Raw genomic sequence first — 18110 nt, forward strand, 5'->3', positions numbered from 1 at the left:
CCATGTTGGCCAGACTGGTTTCGAACTCCTGACCTCAAGTGATCTGGCAGCTTCAACCTCCCGAAGTGCTGGGATTATAGGCATGAGCCACCATGCCTGGCCGCTAATAGGGATTTAAAAACAGGAAACAGACATGCTTAAATGTCTTGGTAAATATATCTAGATCATAAGGATGTGTGTGAAATTGTGTATAGCTTTGAAAATAAAACAAAAAAGACAGGGAAAAGAACTGGGGAATTTAAACCTAAAAACACAAACAAATTTACATCTTATCAAAAATAAAATGTATGCCTGCATTATATGCAACGTAGAAAAAAATGAAGAAAAAGGAGTATTCACTGTCTTTAAACCAAATTTCTCAAACTGATTTGTTTAATCACTTTGATTACATGAACTTAGTTTCTTATAGAAAAAAATGCTATAAGGGATAGTAGTTTTGAGGAGAAATATTTTTTCTTGAAAGGCTAACACATTTAAAATATTAGAAGGCCAGGTATGGTGGCTCATACCTTAACACCAGCACTTTAGGAGACTGAGGTGGAAGCATCGCTTGAGGCCAGGAGCTCAAGACCAGACTAGGTAGGCAGTATAGTGAGATCCCACCTCTAAAAAAATAATAAAAATAAAAATAAAATATTAGAAGTTCAGTTTCTGTATTTTCTGGATTTTGAGGCTATTAAATTCATATAAGCACTTATCAGCCATTCAGGACAAAGTTCCTTTGCTGTAAGAAACTTTGTAATCTAATTTATCAATACATTGTTGATATAAGAAAAGATTTCAGACACCAGGACAGGTAAAGGCTTTTCTCCTTGGAGGCTCACAGACCCACTGAGTGCATGTGGCTTGTGTCATGCGTCCTCAGCCACAGGCCACAGCCAACGCAGAAGCACCACTCATGGGTCCAGATCCTAAAACCTGTTCTCTTTTCCAGGGGGCGCAACACATCCTTTTGATGGAGTTGAGCTCACAGGAGGACAGGAGGAAAAGAACAAGCTGGATTTTCTGTCCTCTCTCCATGGAGAATGGACCCCTTCTGCCCCAGTAGAGACAGATCCCCCCCGGGCAGACCAGAAAAGCTGGCTGTCAGTCATTGCTGAGAGGCCTTGCACATTGGATAGGGCCAAACCAGAACCAGAACCGAAGCAGGCCCCACGCCAGCAAGGAACACAGCAGCACATGGTCAGGAATAAGGCAGCGCGGGGAGTCAGTGAGGGAAAGGGCTTGTGCCATGTGGCGTCCGCCGTGGGCTGAGACTAAGTGTGTCTGCAGCGGCTTCAGCAACCTCGAGGCTCGTTGGCAGGTGAGTTCTGTGGCTTTGCTGGGTGAGTCGTAGAGGCATCTTGGCGGGACCCCCAAAACCTTCAAACAAATTTGCAAAAAGATGAAACATAACTTTCTACAAATATAGAGTGAACACGTGTCCTAGATTTAGTGAGCTCGTTAGCGAAGAGCCAGAAGGAGGCTGCAGCTCGTGCCCATGTTCCCCGTCTGGAATATCTTTCTGGCGGGCTGAGCTGCATCCGAGAGTTTCCGCAAGAAGCCACACTGACCATTCCTACAAGGCGGCAGAACATTCCAGAACTCCTTGACCACGTTCTCCACATGGGCCTGTGACAATGAAACAGCTAAAGAACGGACACAACTAGCTCCATTTTTGTTGAAGGGGCCTCAACCCACTCCTGCACGTAGGCTAGGATAATTTTAGAGCACTGAGATAAAACACAAAAACAGCAATCATGCAGTTTTTGAAACTAACTCTGGGATTAAAAGGCAAGTATGTAAACAGCTAACTATGTTTTGTTAAGCATTTATAGAGACAGGGAGGTTTAGCTACCGTCACATGAGAGACCATTACGCACGGACAAAGAAGTTTTGCAAACTTCCCCCAGGTGCTTGTTGGAGCCCAGACAATTGCGGTTGTCAGTCCCCTTCTTTCCCTCTTACATAGAAGACAAGCAAGGCAAAGCCCGCATGATTCCGAGATGGATCTCTGGGACGTTTGTTTCCACCATCTTCTCAATTTTGTGACTCTCCGAGATAAAATCTCCTTCCTTGCCCCAACTCTGTGTCTCTCGATGTATTGGCTGCTGTGTGGCCGGCAGAGCGAGTTTGGACTCAGTCACGGCCTCCCCATGCACCTGACCTCAGAAATGAAAGGGTTCCACCGTGCCTCATGGCTGCCCCTGCAGCAACAGCACGTGGAGGAACCAGCTGGCTTTGGATCCTGCTCTCTGAAGCCCGTGTACATTCTGAGGGTCCATTTGGAAGAGGATGCAAAGCCTGCGTTGTCCGTGGTATCGCCCATTTCCAGGGATATGAAGCCATCATCCAACAGAAGCATACACAGTGAGCCTCTGGCAGTGGAAAAGAGCCACGGTGAAGCCTGCCCTGCTTTTTCACAGAGAAATGTGAAGAACCCAATAAAGATCCTCCAAGTCTAAGTATTTGTAAGAGGGGAAGTGCTCTCAAAACCCAAGGCCGAGGTCAGTGGAGCTGCGAGAGAGGGGGCAGGTAGACCCAAGCAACTGGAAAAAGGGAAAACGTCACTGCACTAACATAAAAAGCCAGCATGTGGATACATAGAGAAAAATGAATTTATTTATACATGAAGTAATTTTATCCTCAGAGGCTTTAGCTGAGGATAAAATTCTGCTGCTGCAGGGAGAAGGGGAGTTGTTTCAGATGAACAGTGTCACTCGCTAAGGCCCACCTGGGCCTCAGCCTCAGCCGGCGCCCAAGGGCACTTTGAGCCCTGGAGAGGTGGCCCCTCAGCCACCCACACTCCCACAGGCAACAGTTGCAAACTTGGGACAAAAATATAAAAAACAACTGTGGGGAATTGCGGAGAGAGCCCTGAGGAGGCTGACCCTGGATGGAGCCCACACCTGAAGGAAGGGGTGGCAGGGGCCAGCCGCCTGCTTTCTGTTGCTTTTCCCTAAAGGACGGCCTCAGTCCAAGCCAAGCAGAGGCAGCAAGAATCTGGACTAAAAGCCTGCAACTTATTGCCTCGAAGACCCAAAGAACAGAATTTGGGCAGCTCAGAAATCCAGGAAAGGAGAAAGCCAGAGAAGGGGAGTCCTACCTTCCGTGGTCACCTAAATCTCCCGACATGAATAATCAGCACAACCCTTACACTAGTCACCGTTTTAATCCTAGGCTTGACTTATGTAGGAGGCCCCAGCTGGGCTGAAAGCAAAGTTGAGCGAAATCGCTCAGTCAGCCTCCCGACTGCCACACCTCACGAGTTTTAAAAATCACGTTGTGAGCCTGAGTCAGTCCTTCAAGGCAGATCCTGAGTGGCTGACTGGTCCTAAATTCAAAATAGAGCCACAGGGCCATTTGCTGGAAAACCCACATGCTTGTGGAACTTCAGGACTTTCTGCTCCTGTTCCCACGCCACCCGAATCAACAGCTGCCAGGAAATCCCATGTCACCTCCTGGACCTTGACCCACAGACGGTGCCCACGTTGACCAATCATGACTAAACAAGCACTGGCCAATCAAAACTAAGCAAGTGTGCATCCCGCATTTGCATAAGCAGACCAGAGTGGGAACCAGGGTGGAAACCGTCCGTACAAGACGATGCTTCTCCTGGTTTTCTTGGCACACACTGGTGTTTTGTACCAAAGGCTGTGTTTCTCCAGCTGGCAAACTGCTTGCTAGAATGAAGTCTTTTTTTTTTTTTTTAAAGAAAATCCTTTTTTGTAAACTTTTTGACAGTATCTACATGGCCTAGCAGTGTATCATGATGTGGTGTTGTTATTTATTCTGAAATTATGCTGAGAGAAACTGGTTATTGGCAGAAATTGACTATATATACACATAGTGAAACGGTGACTATAGTCAAACAAATTAACATATCCATCATCGTACATAGTTACCCATTTTTTGTGTGGCAAGAACACCTAAAATCTACTTTTTCAGCAAAAATCCCCAATACCGTGAGGTCTTATTCCTCCAGCCCTCATGCTGCTCCATTTCTTCCCCAGCCCTGGGAACCACCGTGTTATTCTCTATCTCTGTCCATTCAACTGTGAGGAAACAGAGGCCACGAGAGGCTGAGTGACCTGCTGGGGTTGCTGGGTGAAGACGCCAGGATTTGGACTCAGGCCCTGACAGGGTTCCCGGGCCCTGGGAAATGGGATTTTGTCCTAAGCACGGATGTTGAAAGACAGTTTCTACATCTGTGTTAGGTGTGTAAACTATATCTTACCAAAATACAAGGGCTCCGAGAAAACTAGTCAGGGGTTGGGCTTTAGCAGGCGTGTTTGGTGCATCTCTGCTGAGGTGGGCGTGTGTCTCTGCTCGGTGAGGGCACGGTCCTCACTCCGGCGAAAGCAGAGCCTGTGTAAGTGACGCCTGAACACTGCGAGTGGATTTAAAGGTGTAATTGTGGAACTGAAAGGGCTACTGTAGCTCAGCAATATCTGAGGCTGGACTTGGGAAACAAATGACCAGCGTGAGAAACCATTTCAGGATTCCACAAGGAGCGTGAGGAAGGGGCCAGCCGGCCGCTAGTCTGTGTGAGGTGGGCACAGGCATGCTTCACAGATTCTCACCTATGGCCAGTGGCTGGGACATGCATTCCTCTGTGCTGTGAGGTCAGCAGCACAGTTTGCACACTAGGGAATGGATCACTTAGCAAAATGTGTAGATTTTTTTTTTGACTAGGCCATATTTATAGTGGCTTTAAAAAATCATGTACACATCTTATACCTTTAATTAATATAAAGGGTTCACATACATATTTAATACATGTGTTTATTATTTAGTGTGTGGTTATATTTTCTCAACAGCCGACATCCATACGTTCCTATTTCTAGCAGATCTGCAGGGCTTGCGTCTTCATGCTGCGTCGGTCGTCTGTCATGCACGCGGCTTTCACCTTTTGTGTTGACGGACAAACTCGATCTGTACCATTGTTGAAGAGCAGGCCATTTTGTTTTTGTGGTTGCATGGTCTCCTGGAGTTCTAAATTTCTTGTAAAGAATATGATGTTTAAAGTTTTATTATTATTATTATATTTTGACAGAGTCTCGCTCTGTTGCCGAGGCTGGAGTGCAGTGGCACAATCACTGTTTACTGCAGCCTCGACCTCCCAAGCTCAACCAATCCTCCCACCTCAGCCTCTAGAATAGGTGGGACCACAGGCATGCCACTCCAGGCCTGGCTAATTCTTTTATGGTTTGTAGAGACGGAATCTCCCTGTGTTGCCCAGGCTGGTCTCAAACTCCTGGGTTCAAGTGATTGAGCCTTCCGAAGTGCTGGGATTACAGGCATGATACCTGGATGGCATTGTAAATTTTATCATCCTTTAAAAAGTTTCTTCCTGGCCGGGTGTGGTGGCTCACACCTGTAATCCCAGCACTTTGGGAGGCCGAGACGGGCGGATCACGAGGTCAGAAGATCGAGACCATCCTGGCTAACACAGTGAAACCCCGTCTCTACTAAAAATACAAAAAACTAGCCGGGCGAGGTGGCGGCGCCTGTAGTCCCAGCTACTCGGGAGGCTGAGGCAGGAGAATGGCGGGAACCCGGGAGGCGGAGCTTGCAGTGAGCTGAGATCCGGCCACTGCACTCCAGCCTGGGCGATAGAGTGAGACTCCGTCTCAAAAAAAAAAAAAAGTTTCTTCCTAAATGAATTTAATTTGAAGTAGGACCAAGATAATTGAGTGTACATGAGCTATTTTCTGTGTTCTCCTTTGTTTAGAGTTTCATAATTATCTTCCTGATTGGAATACATAAATAATACTGATCTTATTATCACATTGTAATTCTTTGGCTTTCATTGTTAATTGCATTTGTCAGTGTCTTCAGTATATGAGACTATTGATCAAGCCATATAGGACGTATAAATATGACTAATGCGTCCAGTGGTTTGTGAACGTCATAGACAGAGATTTGTTTCCAGGTTGAGATTATCTGTTGTCTGTCCCTGCAACCATGGGGTTGATTTGAATAGAAAGAACTTAGCCTGAGGCCTGTTCCAGGGGCCCAGGGTGAGTGGCCCACCATGAGGGAGCTACAGAGAGCCTGGGTGCCCTGCCTGGCACCTTGCACCTTCTGGGGGGTCCCAGCGGGCCCTCACCCCCCAGAGGCACATCTTCCATTCGGTTCTCATATCAGGCCTATTTCCAAAAAATTTTCTGAGGCACTTTATAGTATTAAGACATATAGGCAAAAGGGCTCTCAGACAAAAATAGTCCAGAGACTTTATGGAAAAAAGAAATGTAATTATTCCAGCTCCCTGGCCTGTGGTCATTATTGCTTTTCTGGAGTAGGGGGAGTGGTTATTTGTTTGTTTGACAGCTTCATTAAGATGTAATTGATACACGGTCAACCTTTGCACAACACAGGTTTGAACTGCCAGGTCCAACTGACATGCGGATTTTCACTGGCCTCTGCCACCTCTGAGACAGCAAGAGCAACCCCGAAAGGGCTTAGCCCAGCTAATTTTTGTATTTTTAGTAGAGACAGGGTTTCACCGTGTTGGCCAGGCTGGTCTCAAACTCCTGACCTCATGATACACCCGCCTCTGCCTCCCAAAGTGCTGGGATTACAAGCATGAGCCACCACGCCTGGCCAAACTGCCCCGATTTAAAGAGCACAATTGCCTAAGCTTGGGCACGAGTGTACCCCTGTGAAACATCACCATAATCAAGACAGTGAATATGTTGCGAAAGGGACCCCAGTTCACTCTGCCAAAAGGAAAATAACAAGCTGAAAGCTGGGTCCTGCAAGAAGCTGCCTTTCCTCTTATTCCTGAGCAGATAGCTACGGAAAACAGGTTAAATGTCTCCGCAGGGAGCTACTCTATGTTCACTTTCTCTTATGTGAAGTGCTGGTTTACTTAGCAGGAGACCAATACATAATTGACTATTGCCCTACCTGCTCCTTTTCTCTTGCGACACATGGATTACCATACCCCTCCTCTTTCCCCTCCAGCCCACTTTTCCCCTTTAAATATTAAAGCTTCAAAATCATCTTTGGAAAAAGGCACAGACCACAGACTGTTTCTGGGATTCTGTCTTTTCTTCTTCCGGGCATGTCCTTAACCTTGGCAAAATAAACTTGTAAATTGATTGAGATCCGTTTCAGATACTTTTTGGTTTACAGTGTCCATCCCCCAGAGTTCCCTCCTGCCCATTCCTAATCTCCAGCATCTCCCTGCCCCCTACCCTGTCCCCAAACAACTGGTGGTCTGTTTTCTCTCATGAGAGATTCGTTGGCATTTTCATATAAATGAAAACATATGGTATATTTCTTTTTTGTCTGGCTTTTAAAGTTCTGTGTTGTTGTTTTGAAATTCTTGCAGGCCGTACACAATACGCATATCAATAAGTCATGCTTTTTGATGGCCAAGTGGTATTCCACTGTATTGATGACACCACAGTTTCTCTATTCATCTGTTGATGAGCATTTGGGTTGCCTACAGTTTGGGACTCTTACAAATATAGCTGCTATGAACCATTGTGTACAAGTCTATATGGATAAGCCGTTGTCCCCCCTTATCCATGGGGGATGTCTTCCAAGATGCCCCCCACAGTGGGTGACTGAAACTCCAGCAGTGCTAAAGCTGACTGCCATCCATCGGGACATGTCTCCACTCAGGACTTCCATTCACAAACTTAATGCTTTTTCCATCTTACCTAAGCACTCACTATACACTGTGGCAGTAACTTTTGCAATTTGAGGAGCAATAGCAAAACTCAAGTGAATTTCTGTTTCCTTCTTCACAGTTTCACACAGAGACGCTTTGTTCCTGCTGTAGAGCTCAGCAACCTCAGCGTGTGATTTTTTTCTTCCCTTATTAAGTCAAAAGCGCTCACCTTTTCATGTGAAGGAAGCAACTGATGGCTTCTCTTTGGCGTACCCAAATTGCCAGCACCACTACTCTTGCACTCTGGGGTCACTCTGAAGTAAAACAAGGGTGAATTGAGCACAAGCACTTTGGTACCGTGACGCAAGTCAATCTGATCCCGAGACAGCTCCTAAGAGGCGATGACAGTGCGGACATGCTGGAGAAAGGGAGGATTCACGCCCCACCGGGGACCGAGTGGGACAGGGCAGGCTAAGCGATGCTACTCAGGATGTCGTGGAATTTAAGACATGAATTATTTATTTCTGGAATTTTCCATGTAGCATTTTCAGACCACAGGTGACTGTGGGTAACTGAAAGTGCAGAAACCGAGATAAGGGGTGGTTGCCGTGTGTTTCCTTTCTCCTGGGTAAATACCTGGGGGTGGAGCAGCAGGGTCGTGAGATGGGTCTATCAGAACTTCTTAAGAATGGCCAGGCTGGCTTCCAGAGTGGCTATTCCTTGTTGTAGCCCCCACAGCCAGGGGTGAGAACACAGCTAGCGTTTGGAGTTCAGCTGCCCAGATCCCAAGACCAGGAGGGCTACGGTCACGCGTGTGGTGGGGCTGATACGCCACTGGCGTGCGGACCCCACAGCCACTGCAGCTGCTCCCCTGGGCCCGCCTCCACTAGAAGCAAACAGGCCCGACCTTTGAAGGGGATGCTCTCCCTTTCTCAGGTGTGTTTCTCACGGCTTTCGTGGGAGCTGTTGCTTGTCTGTCCCTGCCTACCAGAAAGTAATAAAACAAATGAACCAGCCACAAATGAAATGGAGTTGAAATTAGGAGTTCGCTTTTAGTAGAATAATTTGTTATTTTCCATTAACTTAGGCTTATGATTAGGACTTTATATTTCCACCTATAATATGTTGATCTTTAAAGGTGTTCCACACGGAGCTCCTTGATTTCCCATCTGAGCCTAGAGGGGGGACACAGGAAACCCCGGCAGCTTCTGGGACCGGGAGTGAGCTGGGGACGAGGAGATGGCGGCTCTGCTCTTGTGGTCCTCGAACAGTGACCACATGCCTGTAGGTGCTTGAAATAAAGAGACAAATACGGCCAGGCACAGTGGCTTATGCCTGTAATCTCAGCACTTTGGGAGGCCGAGGCGAGTGGATTACTTGAGGTCAGGAGTTCGAGACCAGCCTGGTCAACATGGCGAAACCCTGTCTCTACAGAAAATACAAAAATTAGCCAACTGTGGTGGCAGGTGCTTGTAATCCCAGCTACTCGGGAGCCTGAGGCAGGAGAATGGCTTAAACCTGGGAGGCAGAGGTTGCAGTGAGCTGAAAATCAGCCACTTCACTCCAGCCTGGGCAACAGAGCGAGAGACTCCGTTTCAAAAAAAAAAAAAGAGACAAATACAACTTCTGTTGTCATCCTTTATTGGGGAAGCGGATGGTAAAAAATAAAAATGAATAGAGATAGGCACACATGAAATTAGTTGCTGTGTAGAAGGAATAGGAAAGACAGATGAAAATTAGAGGGATCAGACAGGTGCTATTATAATTAGGGTGACCATGTAATTTACTTTTTGAACTAAGATAATTTTTTAAAAAATTTTAATTTTGAGATAACTGTAGATTCGCACACTGTTGCAAGAATTAACACAGAATTCCATATGCCCTTATCCACTTTCCCCAGCAGAAATATTTAGCATAACTCATCCACTACCACAGCCAGATAACGCATTGATGCACTCCCAACCCCGCTCAGAGCTTACCAGTTTCACATCAAACCGTGATGACTTTGTGACAGATGTGGACAGTGACTGCCCATGGTCTCCGGTGCTTTTTCTAGGAACCTACAGAACCTGTTCAGGGAGATAGAAAGAAAAACGGGTCACAGACAGTTCCTGCCATGAGGACTTTCTGTCTACTGGAGGCATACCTCAGAATTCAGATAATTCTGTGCAAAGTGGAATGCGTGAAGTGAATGACAGAGTAATAGGATGCAGACAGCATTAACCTCCACTGGAGAGGCTGGGGAAAGTGTCATGTTGGACAAGACAGCTGAGTTCGTCCTTGACCCCTGGGTGGCTGCCTCTTGCAGTTCCTGGCATAGGTTAGTGGCTAGGAGCCAAACTGTCTGGGCTGAAATCTTGCCTCTCTCCTCACTGCCTGTGTAACTGTGGGCAGGGCGCTTGACCTCAAGCCTCCATTTCTCTTCTGTAAGAATGAAGGAGTAACAGCGCCTAGCTCGTGGAGGGTGGGGAGGGCTGCCCGAAACACACATACAGAGAGCTCAGAACGCATGCGGCCTTGAGGGCGTGTGGATAAATGTCTACTTTGCTTTCACCCACAGGTAGAAGATGCTTCATATGCATTCATTGACTGGGTATGAAAGTGGAGAACCCGGCTAGCCATCCGGTGGGAGCGGATGGAATATTTAACCTGGGGGTGAGTTGGGCCTACACAGAGGACAGTTTGGGTGTGTCGCGTGGAGCTGGGGAGGAAGGCTGTGGCTGGAGATGCAGTTCTGCAGGGTTACTGGTGAGGATGGGACAGTGTGAACCTCAGGAGTTCAGGTGGCCAAGTCAAGTCAGGCGAGAAGAGAATGCAGGACGGGGCGACAGGCTCTGCTCTTCTGGGAGTTAAGAAGGTCCAGCAAGGGCTGATACTGTCCAGGTGGGCTCTCTGGGAAGCGGCTCTGAAACTGGGGCTGGTGCTCAGCAAGGGAAGAGCATTGTGGGCCAGGGACGCTGGGCCACCTGCCATCTCCACGGTGGCCTCTGCCCATCCCTGCCGAGTGCCGGGTGTGGATGGCCTTCAGAATTGTCCTGGCCATGGTGAGGGGGCCTGGCCCTCATACTGCCAAGACAACAGATGGTTGGGTGGGGGCTGTCCCCAGACGGAAGGGTGATGGGGGAGTGCAGCCCTCTCTCCTGAGGGCAAGCCTGGTGTGCACTGAACATCTTTCACATGGGAATGTGGCTGACTGCTGTGGGGTCTCCAGGAGGGGTGAAGGCAGGAGAAGGGCCTGGCAGTGAGGAGCATGAGGGTCTAGGAGCAACTGGCCATGGGGTTTAGGGATCTAAGCCTTTGGTGATGCCCGGGAGACTGGGAGCACGGGAGGACATTTCCTTGTCAGTACACGAGGAGAGGAGGTGGAGGCAGAACCGTGAAGGGCCTGCAGCAAGGAGCCACGTGGCCCAAGGAGTCCTGGCTGGTGGTGTAAGAATTGATGGGAGGGTTTGCCAGGACTGGCACACCAGGCTGCGCTGCCCTCAATGGGGGGTGAGACTTTTGTCCTGAGGCTTCTCTGTGCGGCCGGAAGGTGCACCCAGGCCTGCGCGTCCTGGAGCTGCTGCCTTTCCCTGCAGCTTCGGTGTCCGGGCTCTGTGCCATGCTGGTGAGATCCTTGGCATTGGGAACATAGTTTGTGCTGGGGCTGGATTCTGAGCAGCAGGGACTCGGCCTAATCGGCTTCCCTGTTGCTTTCCAGAGCCCTCAAGGGCAGGGTGTCAGGCATCCAGGAAAAGAGAAGACACGTCCACCGACTGGAGAGCCTGCACCGCTACAACAGAGAGCCACGGGGGCCTTCAAGACTCAAACAGAGAGGCAAACATGGATCCCTTAACTGCTCACTGGAGAATCCAAAGGCTTTGCTCATAGCAGAGAAGCCCTGTGCGTAGCTGGGCTGAGCTTTGGGGCCACAGTCCCGTGTCTGAAGCCTGGAGCAGCCAGAGGGCACTTCTGATCTCCTCACAGGCCTCAGTTTCCTCTTCAGTGAAACCAGGGTGGATAAGAATGGTGCTACCTGCAGAGATGTTGGGCTCAGAGATGAGCCAGATCATGGAAGCAGAGCATTAGCCCCTAGGGTGTGGGGTGCGTGTTTGCTGCTGTTACAGCGGTTGCAGGTGGGTGAACCCATTTGAGTAAAGTCCAGCTGGAATTGAGCAACTCTGTTTTGGTCATGATCAGCAATCCTGTTCCAAAACACACAGCTCCCACCTGGGCACCTCCCCTCCCGTCCTCTGGCAATGAGGGCTGCCAAGGTCGGGGCTTCAGAAGGTGGCAGGGAGAATCAGCGGAGCCTCCACTGCCATTAGCCAGCACTGCCCTACATCCAAACGACACCAGCAGTGGCAAGGCCTCCTGGGTGGGTCAGCTGGCAAGGAGCCCTGCCCTTGCTGTGGGCTCTGGGGGCGGCCACAGCCACTCTACTGTAACCACATGCAGGCATCCTCTGGCTGTGGAGCAGCCGCTGGCCCATGGCCGAATGTGCACTCAGCTGTGTCTCAGGGGACAGCCTGGCCAGGTGGAGTCCAGGTCAGTAGACGAGACGGCCCAGGGAGAGTAAGGCGTGCACAGGGGGCTAGCAGCTCCTACAGCAAGCGGCCGGGGTGGTCCCCCTATGCACAGGGGTAGTCTCTCTGAGGTCAGTTCTAAGCCACACATTCCCAAAAACACGGCTGAAGGAACCCATCTGGGAGGCGGAGGCTCTCACCTCATACCTAGGGGTCCTGGCCTAGCCCATCCCGTCTGTGCCTGGCATGGTCCCTTCCTTGGAAGCTGCTGCTCCCTGATTGGTCTCCCTTTGCCCTGGTGGCTCCTTTAGAGCTGGGTCATCTTTATTTTTGTATCCTCAGGGCCTGGCACAGGTAGGGGTTAATAAGCTCACCTGGCTGCCCACCAGCGCCTCGGGTAGTGGTGGCCCAGGATGATCGCATCCTGCTGAGACCCTCCCGCCAGCTCGGGGGCCCAAAGGCTCAGCAAGTGGGCTTCAGGCTCTGCCCAGGGCTACGGTCGGGCTCAGGATACAAAGACCTGTCCTCAGGATGCCCAAGACTTACAGGAAGGTGCGAGGTGAAAGCACCTCAGGTTTCCGCAGGGCCTTCATCCCAAAGATTGCCCTCGAATAAACTCCTCAACTTTCAGCACCCAGGGGAGCTGCCAGATCAGTCATTCTCGCCTCCACTGCAGGCCACGGGCCCAGAGCTGCTGGACCATGGGTCAGATGCGAGCAGCACCTGGAAGTCACACGCTTCTGCCCTCCCCAGCACACCCCCAACTATGACACAGTGCCCCGCGTGCCCCGGAAACCTGATGGATCTTTTCACGTGCCTGAAAGGCTCACCTCGCTCCCAGGGAAAAATTGTGAGCCAGGTACACTGTGGCAGGGAGAAAATAAATCCTTCTGAACGTTGGTGCCCTTGTGTGTTGGTCACAACTCTCATGTATGCCTGTGGGTTTAAGCAATGCCCTGTAAAAAACCCATTGCATGTTTACTGATTGGTGTGGGAGGCCCTGTGCAGGGAGGCCTGGCTCCTGGAGGCTGACTGCGGAATTACTGTGGAAGGAACTGGAGTTAATAGTTCTTACCCGTGACTTTTAAACAAAGGCCATCAGAGAAAGGGAAGAAAGAGATTTCATGGAATAAAGGAGCAATATTATTTTCCAAGTCATGCTGTGAGCTAAGAAAATTCTGTTTTGTATAACGTAACTCTTCATAACATGCAGGTATAAGGATGACATGCCAAATATAAACACCATGATGAAAATGAGATATTCCTCCATATGCGTGCGTTACATTTTTTGAATTTACAGTATGTGTTTTCTTCTTTGTATTTATAGTTCCTCAATAATTATTACCTCACTAAAGGATGTGAAGTACGTAAAAGTTGGAACCTGATTTCTGGTTTTTTTCAGCTTACTTCTTGTATTTAGGAGAAATGTTTTTGTGTTTTGTCACTGAGGCGTCCTCCAGAAATGAGCTGCCCTGCTGGCTCCCCAGGGACTGCGTCCCGCCAGCCAGATCACCCGGCTACTGCGGTCCCTTTGTGCAAGGGCCCTGGGCCCAGAGCCCAGCAGGAGTCTGAGAAGCTGTGCAGCCATAGACCAGGCTTGGAAGGAAAAGAGCTGGGAGAATGTTTTAGGCTCATTTTGGTTTCAAAAGTAAGTTTTGAGATTCTTTTAACTATCAGACATTTCACCTAAATTTCATGTTAACAATGTTTTAGGAGTTGATTCTAAAGCCACACAGGTACGAATACCAAGTAACTCAGGTGCATGGTTGCTCATCGTGGCCTCATTGATAGACGCAAAAGCTGTTTGTGAGCAGGGGTGTGGCTGGGGGAACCACAGTCCACCCACAGTGGGGCTGAGGCCCCGAGGAGGGCCAGGCACTACCATGCAAGGATGAAAAGGGAGAGCTCAAAATGTGGCTAAGTGGGACATCAGGATGCAGAGGTGTGTGTCTTCGATGCTCACTTTTGCTAAGAAAGGTAGAGAAACATGAGTACGTTCTAGCAACTTGCTTGTATTCATAAAAACGAACATTGGAGGATAAACCAAAATCCGCCCGGGAGGGAAGGGACAGAGTGAAGAGGACAGGATGTGAGACGGGGGCTTCTTCTTTCAGTAGGATTTTGACTTTGGGGTCAGGTAAGCACCATATTTTTTTTTTAAATACTAAAAGCAAGAACAATTCTTAAAAATTAAAAAGAAACTGAAATGAATGAACCTGTATGGTTGTTGATATATGCACCCACAGAACATGGTTATTTTAAGAGACTTTAAAACACAGTATTTATACCACCCATCCTTAATGGAAACTCTTCTGGACAGCAGGAGACCTGCAAAGAGATAGAGCTTTAACCTCATTCAGTAGTCTTGTCATTCATAGGAACATGGGATTGCTAACTGCTAAACCATTGCATATATAATAGATAAACCATTTTAGATATAAAACATATAAATGCATGGGTGGCTGGGAACGGTGGCTCAATCCCAGCACTTTGGGAGGCCGAGATGGGAGGATCGTGAGGTCAGGAGATCGAGACCATCCTGGCTAACACAGTGAAACCCCATCTCTACGAAAAATACAAAAAAATTAGCCAGGCTTGGTGGCGGCGCCTGTAGTCCCAACTACTCTGGAGGCTGAGGCAGAAGAATGGTGTGAACCCGGGAGGCAGAGCTTGCAGTGAGCCGAGATCGCACCACTGCACTCCAGCCTGGACAAGAGAGCGACACTCCATCTCAAAAAAAAAAAAAAAAAAAAAAAAAATGCATGGGTATGTATTTTATATGTGTATTAAATGTATTCACAATTTTAACATATATATCTTGATAAAGCAAATAAATTAGGTTACAGTTGTTATCAAACAAGAGTTTTGGAAGATAAAATATTATGATGCAAAGGTGAAATCCAAGTATTAGGTAAAGTCCCTTTGAAGTTAAATTTAAATCAGAAGTATTAGCTTCATTCGTGATTTTGAAAAATTCATATTTCCAGCTCTGTCCGCTAAAAATGTCTGCAAGGAAATATAACTCGTTGACAATGGCCCCCCCTAGAAAAAAAAATTATGTATACACAAGCGTAGATGCAGCTGCTGTGTATCCATGATTTGGATAATTATTTCAATGTTAATCTTGTTATATTAAACAATGTAATTAAGAATATAAAAACCTGAAGCTTATATTCAAGTTATGATGTCATGTCTATAATATACAAATTGAACTGAATATCTGTAATTGTTGTAGATTAGTCAATATGAATAATTCAATCCTTCAATCCTCAACATGCATTGTGTTTTATTGTTCATAATGATTAATTAATTATCATATTTCAATGTTGTTTTGGTTGCATGGGTGAAGACTTTTACAACAATACTCTGTATTGCATCTATAGAAGAGTGCAAGTCAATTATTTAAATAATCTCTTCACTGGGAATGATTTAATATATGCATGTAAGCATGTACACATGTATTTTCCTAGGAAGAGTGATTAGAAATCTTGCTGATTCTAGAAATTTCATAGTCTGCTCAGAGAAAGTAATTTATTAACTTCAGTAGAAAATATGCAGCGGCAATTTCTTCCTCTTTTTCTTCTTTTCTTTTTTTGAGATGGAATCTCGCTCTGTCTCCAGGCTGGAGTGCAGTGGCGCAATCTCGGCTCACTGCAGCCGCCGCCTCCTGGGTTCAAGTGGTTCTCCTGCCTCAGCCTCCTGAGTAGCTGGCACTACAGGTGCCCACCGCCACGCCTAGCTGATTTTTGTGTTTTTAGTAGAGACGGGGTTTCACCATGTTAGCCAGGATGGTCTTGATCTCTTGACCTCATGGTCCACCCACTTCGGCCTCCCAAAGTGCTGGGATTACAGGTGTGAGCCACCATACCCGGCCCAGCAATTTCTAATTTTAGATAAAATAAAACCAGAAAGTAGACATTATAGTAATGGAAATAAAAAAGAGATCTCAAGATGATAGAGTTGATAAATAGCTAGAAAGGCATTACCTCACAATTTAAAAGTAAATTCTAGATGGATTGAAAATTTTAGTGTAAAAAATAAAACTATAATATTAGAAGAAATTTTAGGGGAGTATTTCTGTAACTTTGGATAGGAGAGAGGCATCTAAGCAGGAAAGGAAACCAAGAAGATGGAAAAGACAGATATTTAAAAAATTGTTTTATTTGGTAAAATATGCGTAACACAAAATTTTCGATTTCTAACCATGTTTAAGTGTACAGTTCAGTGGTGGTAAGTACCATCATACAGCTGTGCAACCATCACCACAGTCCACCTCCACAGCATTCCCATATTCTCAACACACAACGTTTATGTACTGCACAGCAAAAGATGTCACAAGGAAAGGCAATAGATAGTATGTTGAGTAAAAACTTCAGCAACACTTGATATTTCTGGCACACAAAGCTCTCCTATGATTTGGTAAAAGACATTCCAAAAGAAAAACGGATAAAATAACATGAATAGACATTTCACATACACCGAAATCTAGATGACTAATAGACATCTGAAAATTGGTTGATGAAATGCAAATTAAGGCAATAATAAAATACCATTTTAAGCCATCAAATTGACAAAAATTAAAATGAGTCTTCATCCTTACATTGCTGGTATGAATAAATTGCTGAAAATTGATGTGGGGAATACAAATTAAAGCAATAATGTGATATCATTTTTCTTATTAAACCAACAAAAATTAAAATGAGTGAAACATCCTTGCATTATTTGTAGGAGTGTGGACTGCTAAAGCTTTTGGAGAATGTAATCTAAAAATATCTGTTAAAACTTGAAATCCAGCCAGGCTTGGTGGCTCACACCTGTACTCCTGGCTACTTGGGAGGCTGAGGTGGGAGGATTGCTGGATCCCAGCAGGTTGAGGCTGCAGTGAGCTCTGATGGCACCACTGTACTCCAGCCTGGGCAACAGAGCAAGACCCTATCTCAGAAAAAACCACAAACAAGCCAAAAAACAAAATTAAAATCATTTGACCCAGCAATCAACCTTTAAGAGTCTATCCTATAAAAATGAGAGAATCAGTGGTGTGTGTGGGGTGGGGAGGGGGAGGTGTGTGTGTGTGTGTGTGTGTGTGTGTGTATGGAAGGTTATCGCAGCATTGTTGCACTGGCCAAAAAAAAAGAAACCCAAATGACCTGATGTTCACCAATAGGGCTGTACAAGTTAGGATATGCTACTTTATCCAAAGGAAATAAGCCAAATAGCTCAAAAAAGTCAATGGCCTAAAACAGGTTTCCTTGAAATACTGCAGGAGAGCTGCACAAATTGCCCTCAGGAGACCAGGTGGAGGGTCCTTCCGGGGATGTGTGTTCACTCTTGCCACAGCTGGAGGAAGCAGGCCCTGAGTCTTGCACTGCAAAGTGATGAGAAGGAAGCCCTGGTTATGCTGGACTTGAAGACATGCCTGCCGGAAGGGTAACAGGATATGGATGAACTGTGAAAAATCTCTGCTACAAAGGGAATGGTTGGATACACTGTAGTTCTGTCTAACTATGGAATAGTATGTATTCCTAACAAAATGAGTTAGACTGATGCTGGGAAGATTGCTTGTGGTCTAGTAAGTGATTAGCAAGTGGCAGAGTGAGATGCATACAATTACCCACGGAACACAACAGCCAACAAACATCTGCATGTGCAAGCATTTCTGTTTGTATGAGCACGTGTGGAGGGACACATTGGTACATCAGGAAGGGGAATTGAATGAGGGCTGGGGATATTGCATTAACTTTAAAAATATGTGTATTGGCCGGGCGCGGTGGCTCACGCCTGTAATCCCAGCACCTTGGGAGGCCGAGGCAGGTGGATCACGAGGTCAGGAGATGGAGACCATCCTGGCTAACACGGTGAAACCTCGTCTCCACTAAAAAATACAAAAAATTAGCCGGGCGTAGTGGCGGGTGCCTATAGTCCCAGCTACTCGGGAGGCTGAGGCAGGAGAATGTTGTGAACCCAGGAGGCGAAGCTTGCAGTGAGCTGAGATGGCGCCACTG

General features: G+C 47.1%; 1 protein-coding gene across 1 annotated transcript in view; it reads left to right on the forward strand.

Annotated features, from left to right (window-relative positions):
* The first annotated feature begins 1182 nt into the window (after positions 1 to 1182).
* LOC111553510 overlaps positions 1183 to 18110 on the forward strand; it is a 25174-nt gene continuing 8246 nt past the window's right edge. Inside the window, exons 1-7 of the mRNA XM_023228360.1 lie at positions 1183 to 1303; positions 10164 to 10258; positions 11304 to 11485; positions 11570 to 11718; positions 12785 to 12967; positions 13529 to 13756; positions 17372 to 17535. Of these exons, the coding sequence (XP_023084128.1) occupies positions 10239 to 10258; positions 11304 to 11485; positions 11570 to 11718; positions 12785 to 12967; positions 13529 to 13756; positions 17372 to 17535 (926 nt within the window). The 5' untranslated portion in view covers positions 1183 to 1303; positions 10164 to 10238. The remainder of the gene's footprint in view (positions 1304 to 10163; positions 10259 to 11303; positions 11486 to 11569; positions 11719 to 12784; positions 12968 to 13528; positions 13757 to 17371; positions 17536 to 18110) is intronic.

This window comes from Piliocolobus tephrosceles, chromosome 18 (genome assembly GCF_002776525.5).
Source record: "Piliocolobus tephrosceles isolate RC106 chromosome 18, ASM277652v3, whole genome shotgun sequence".
NCBI classification, from domain to species: Eukaryota; Metazoa; Chordata; class Mammalia; order Primates; family Cercopithecidae; genus Piliocolobus; species Piliocolobus tephrosceles.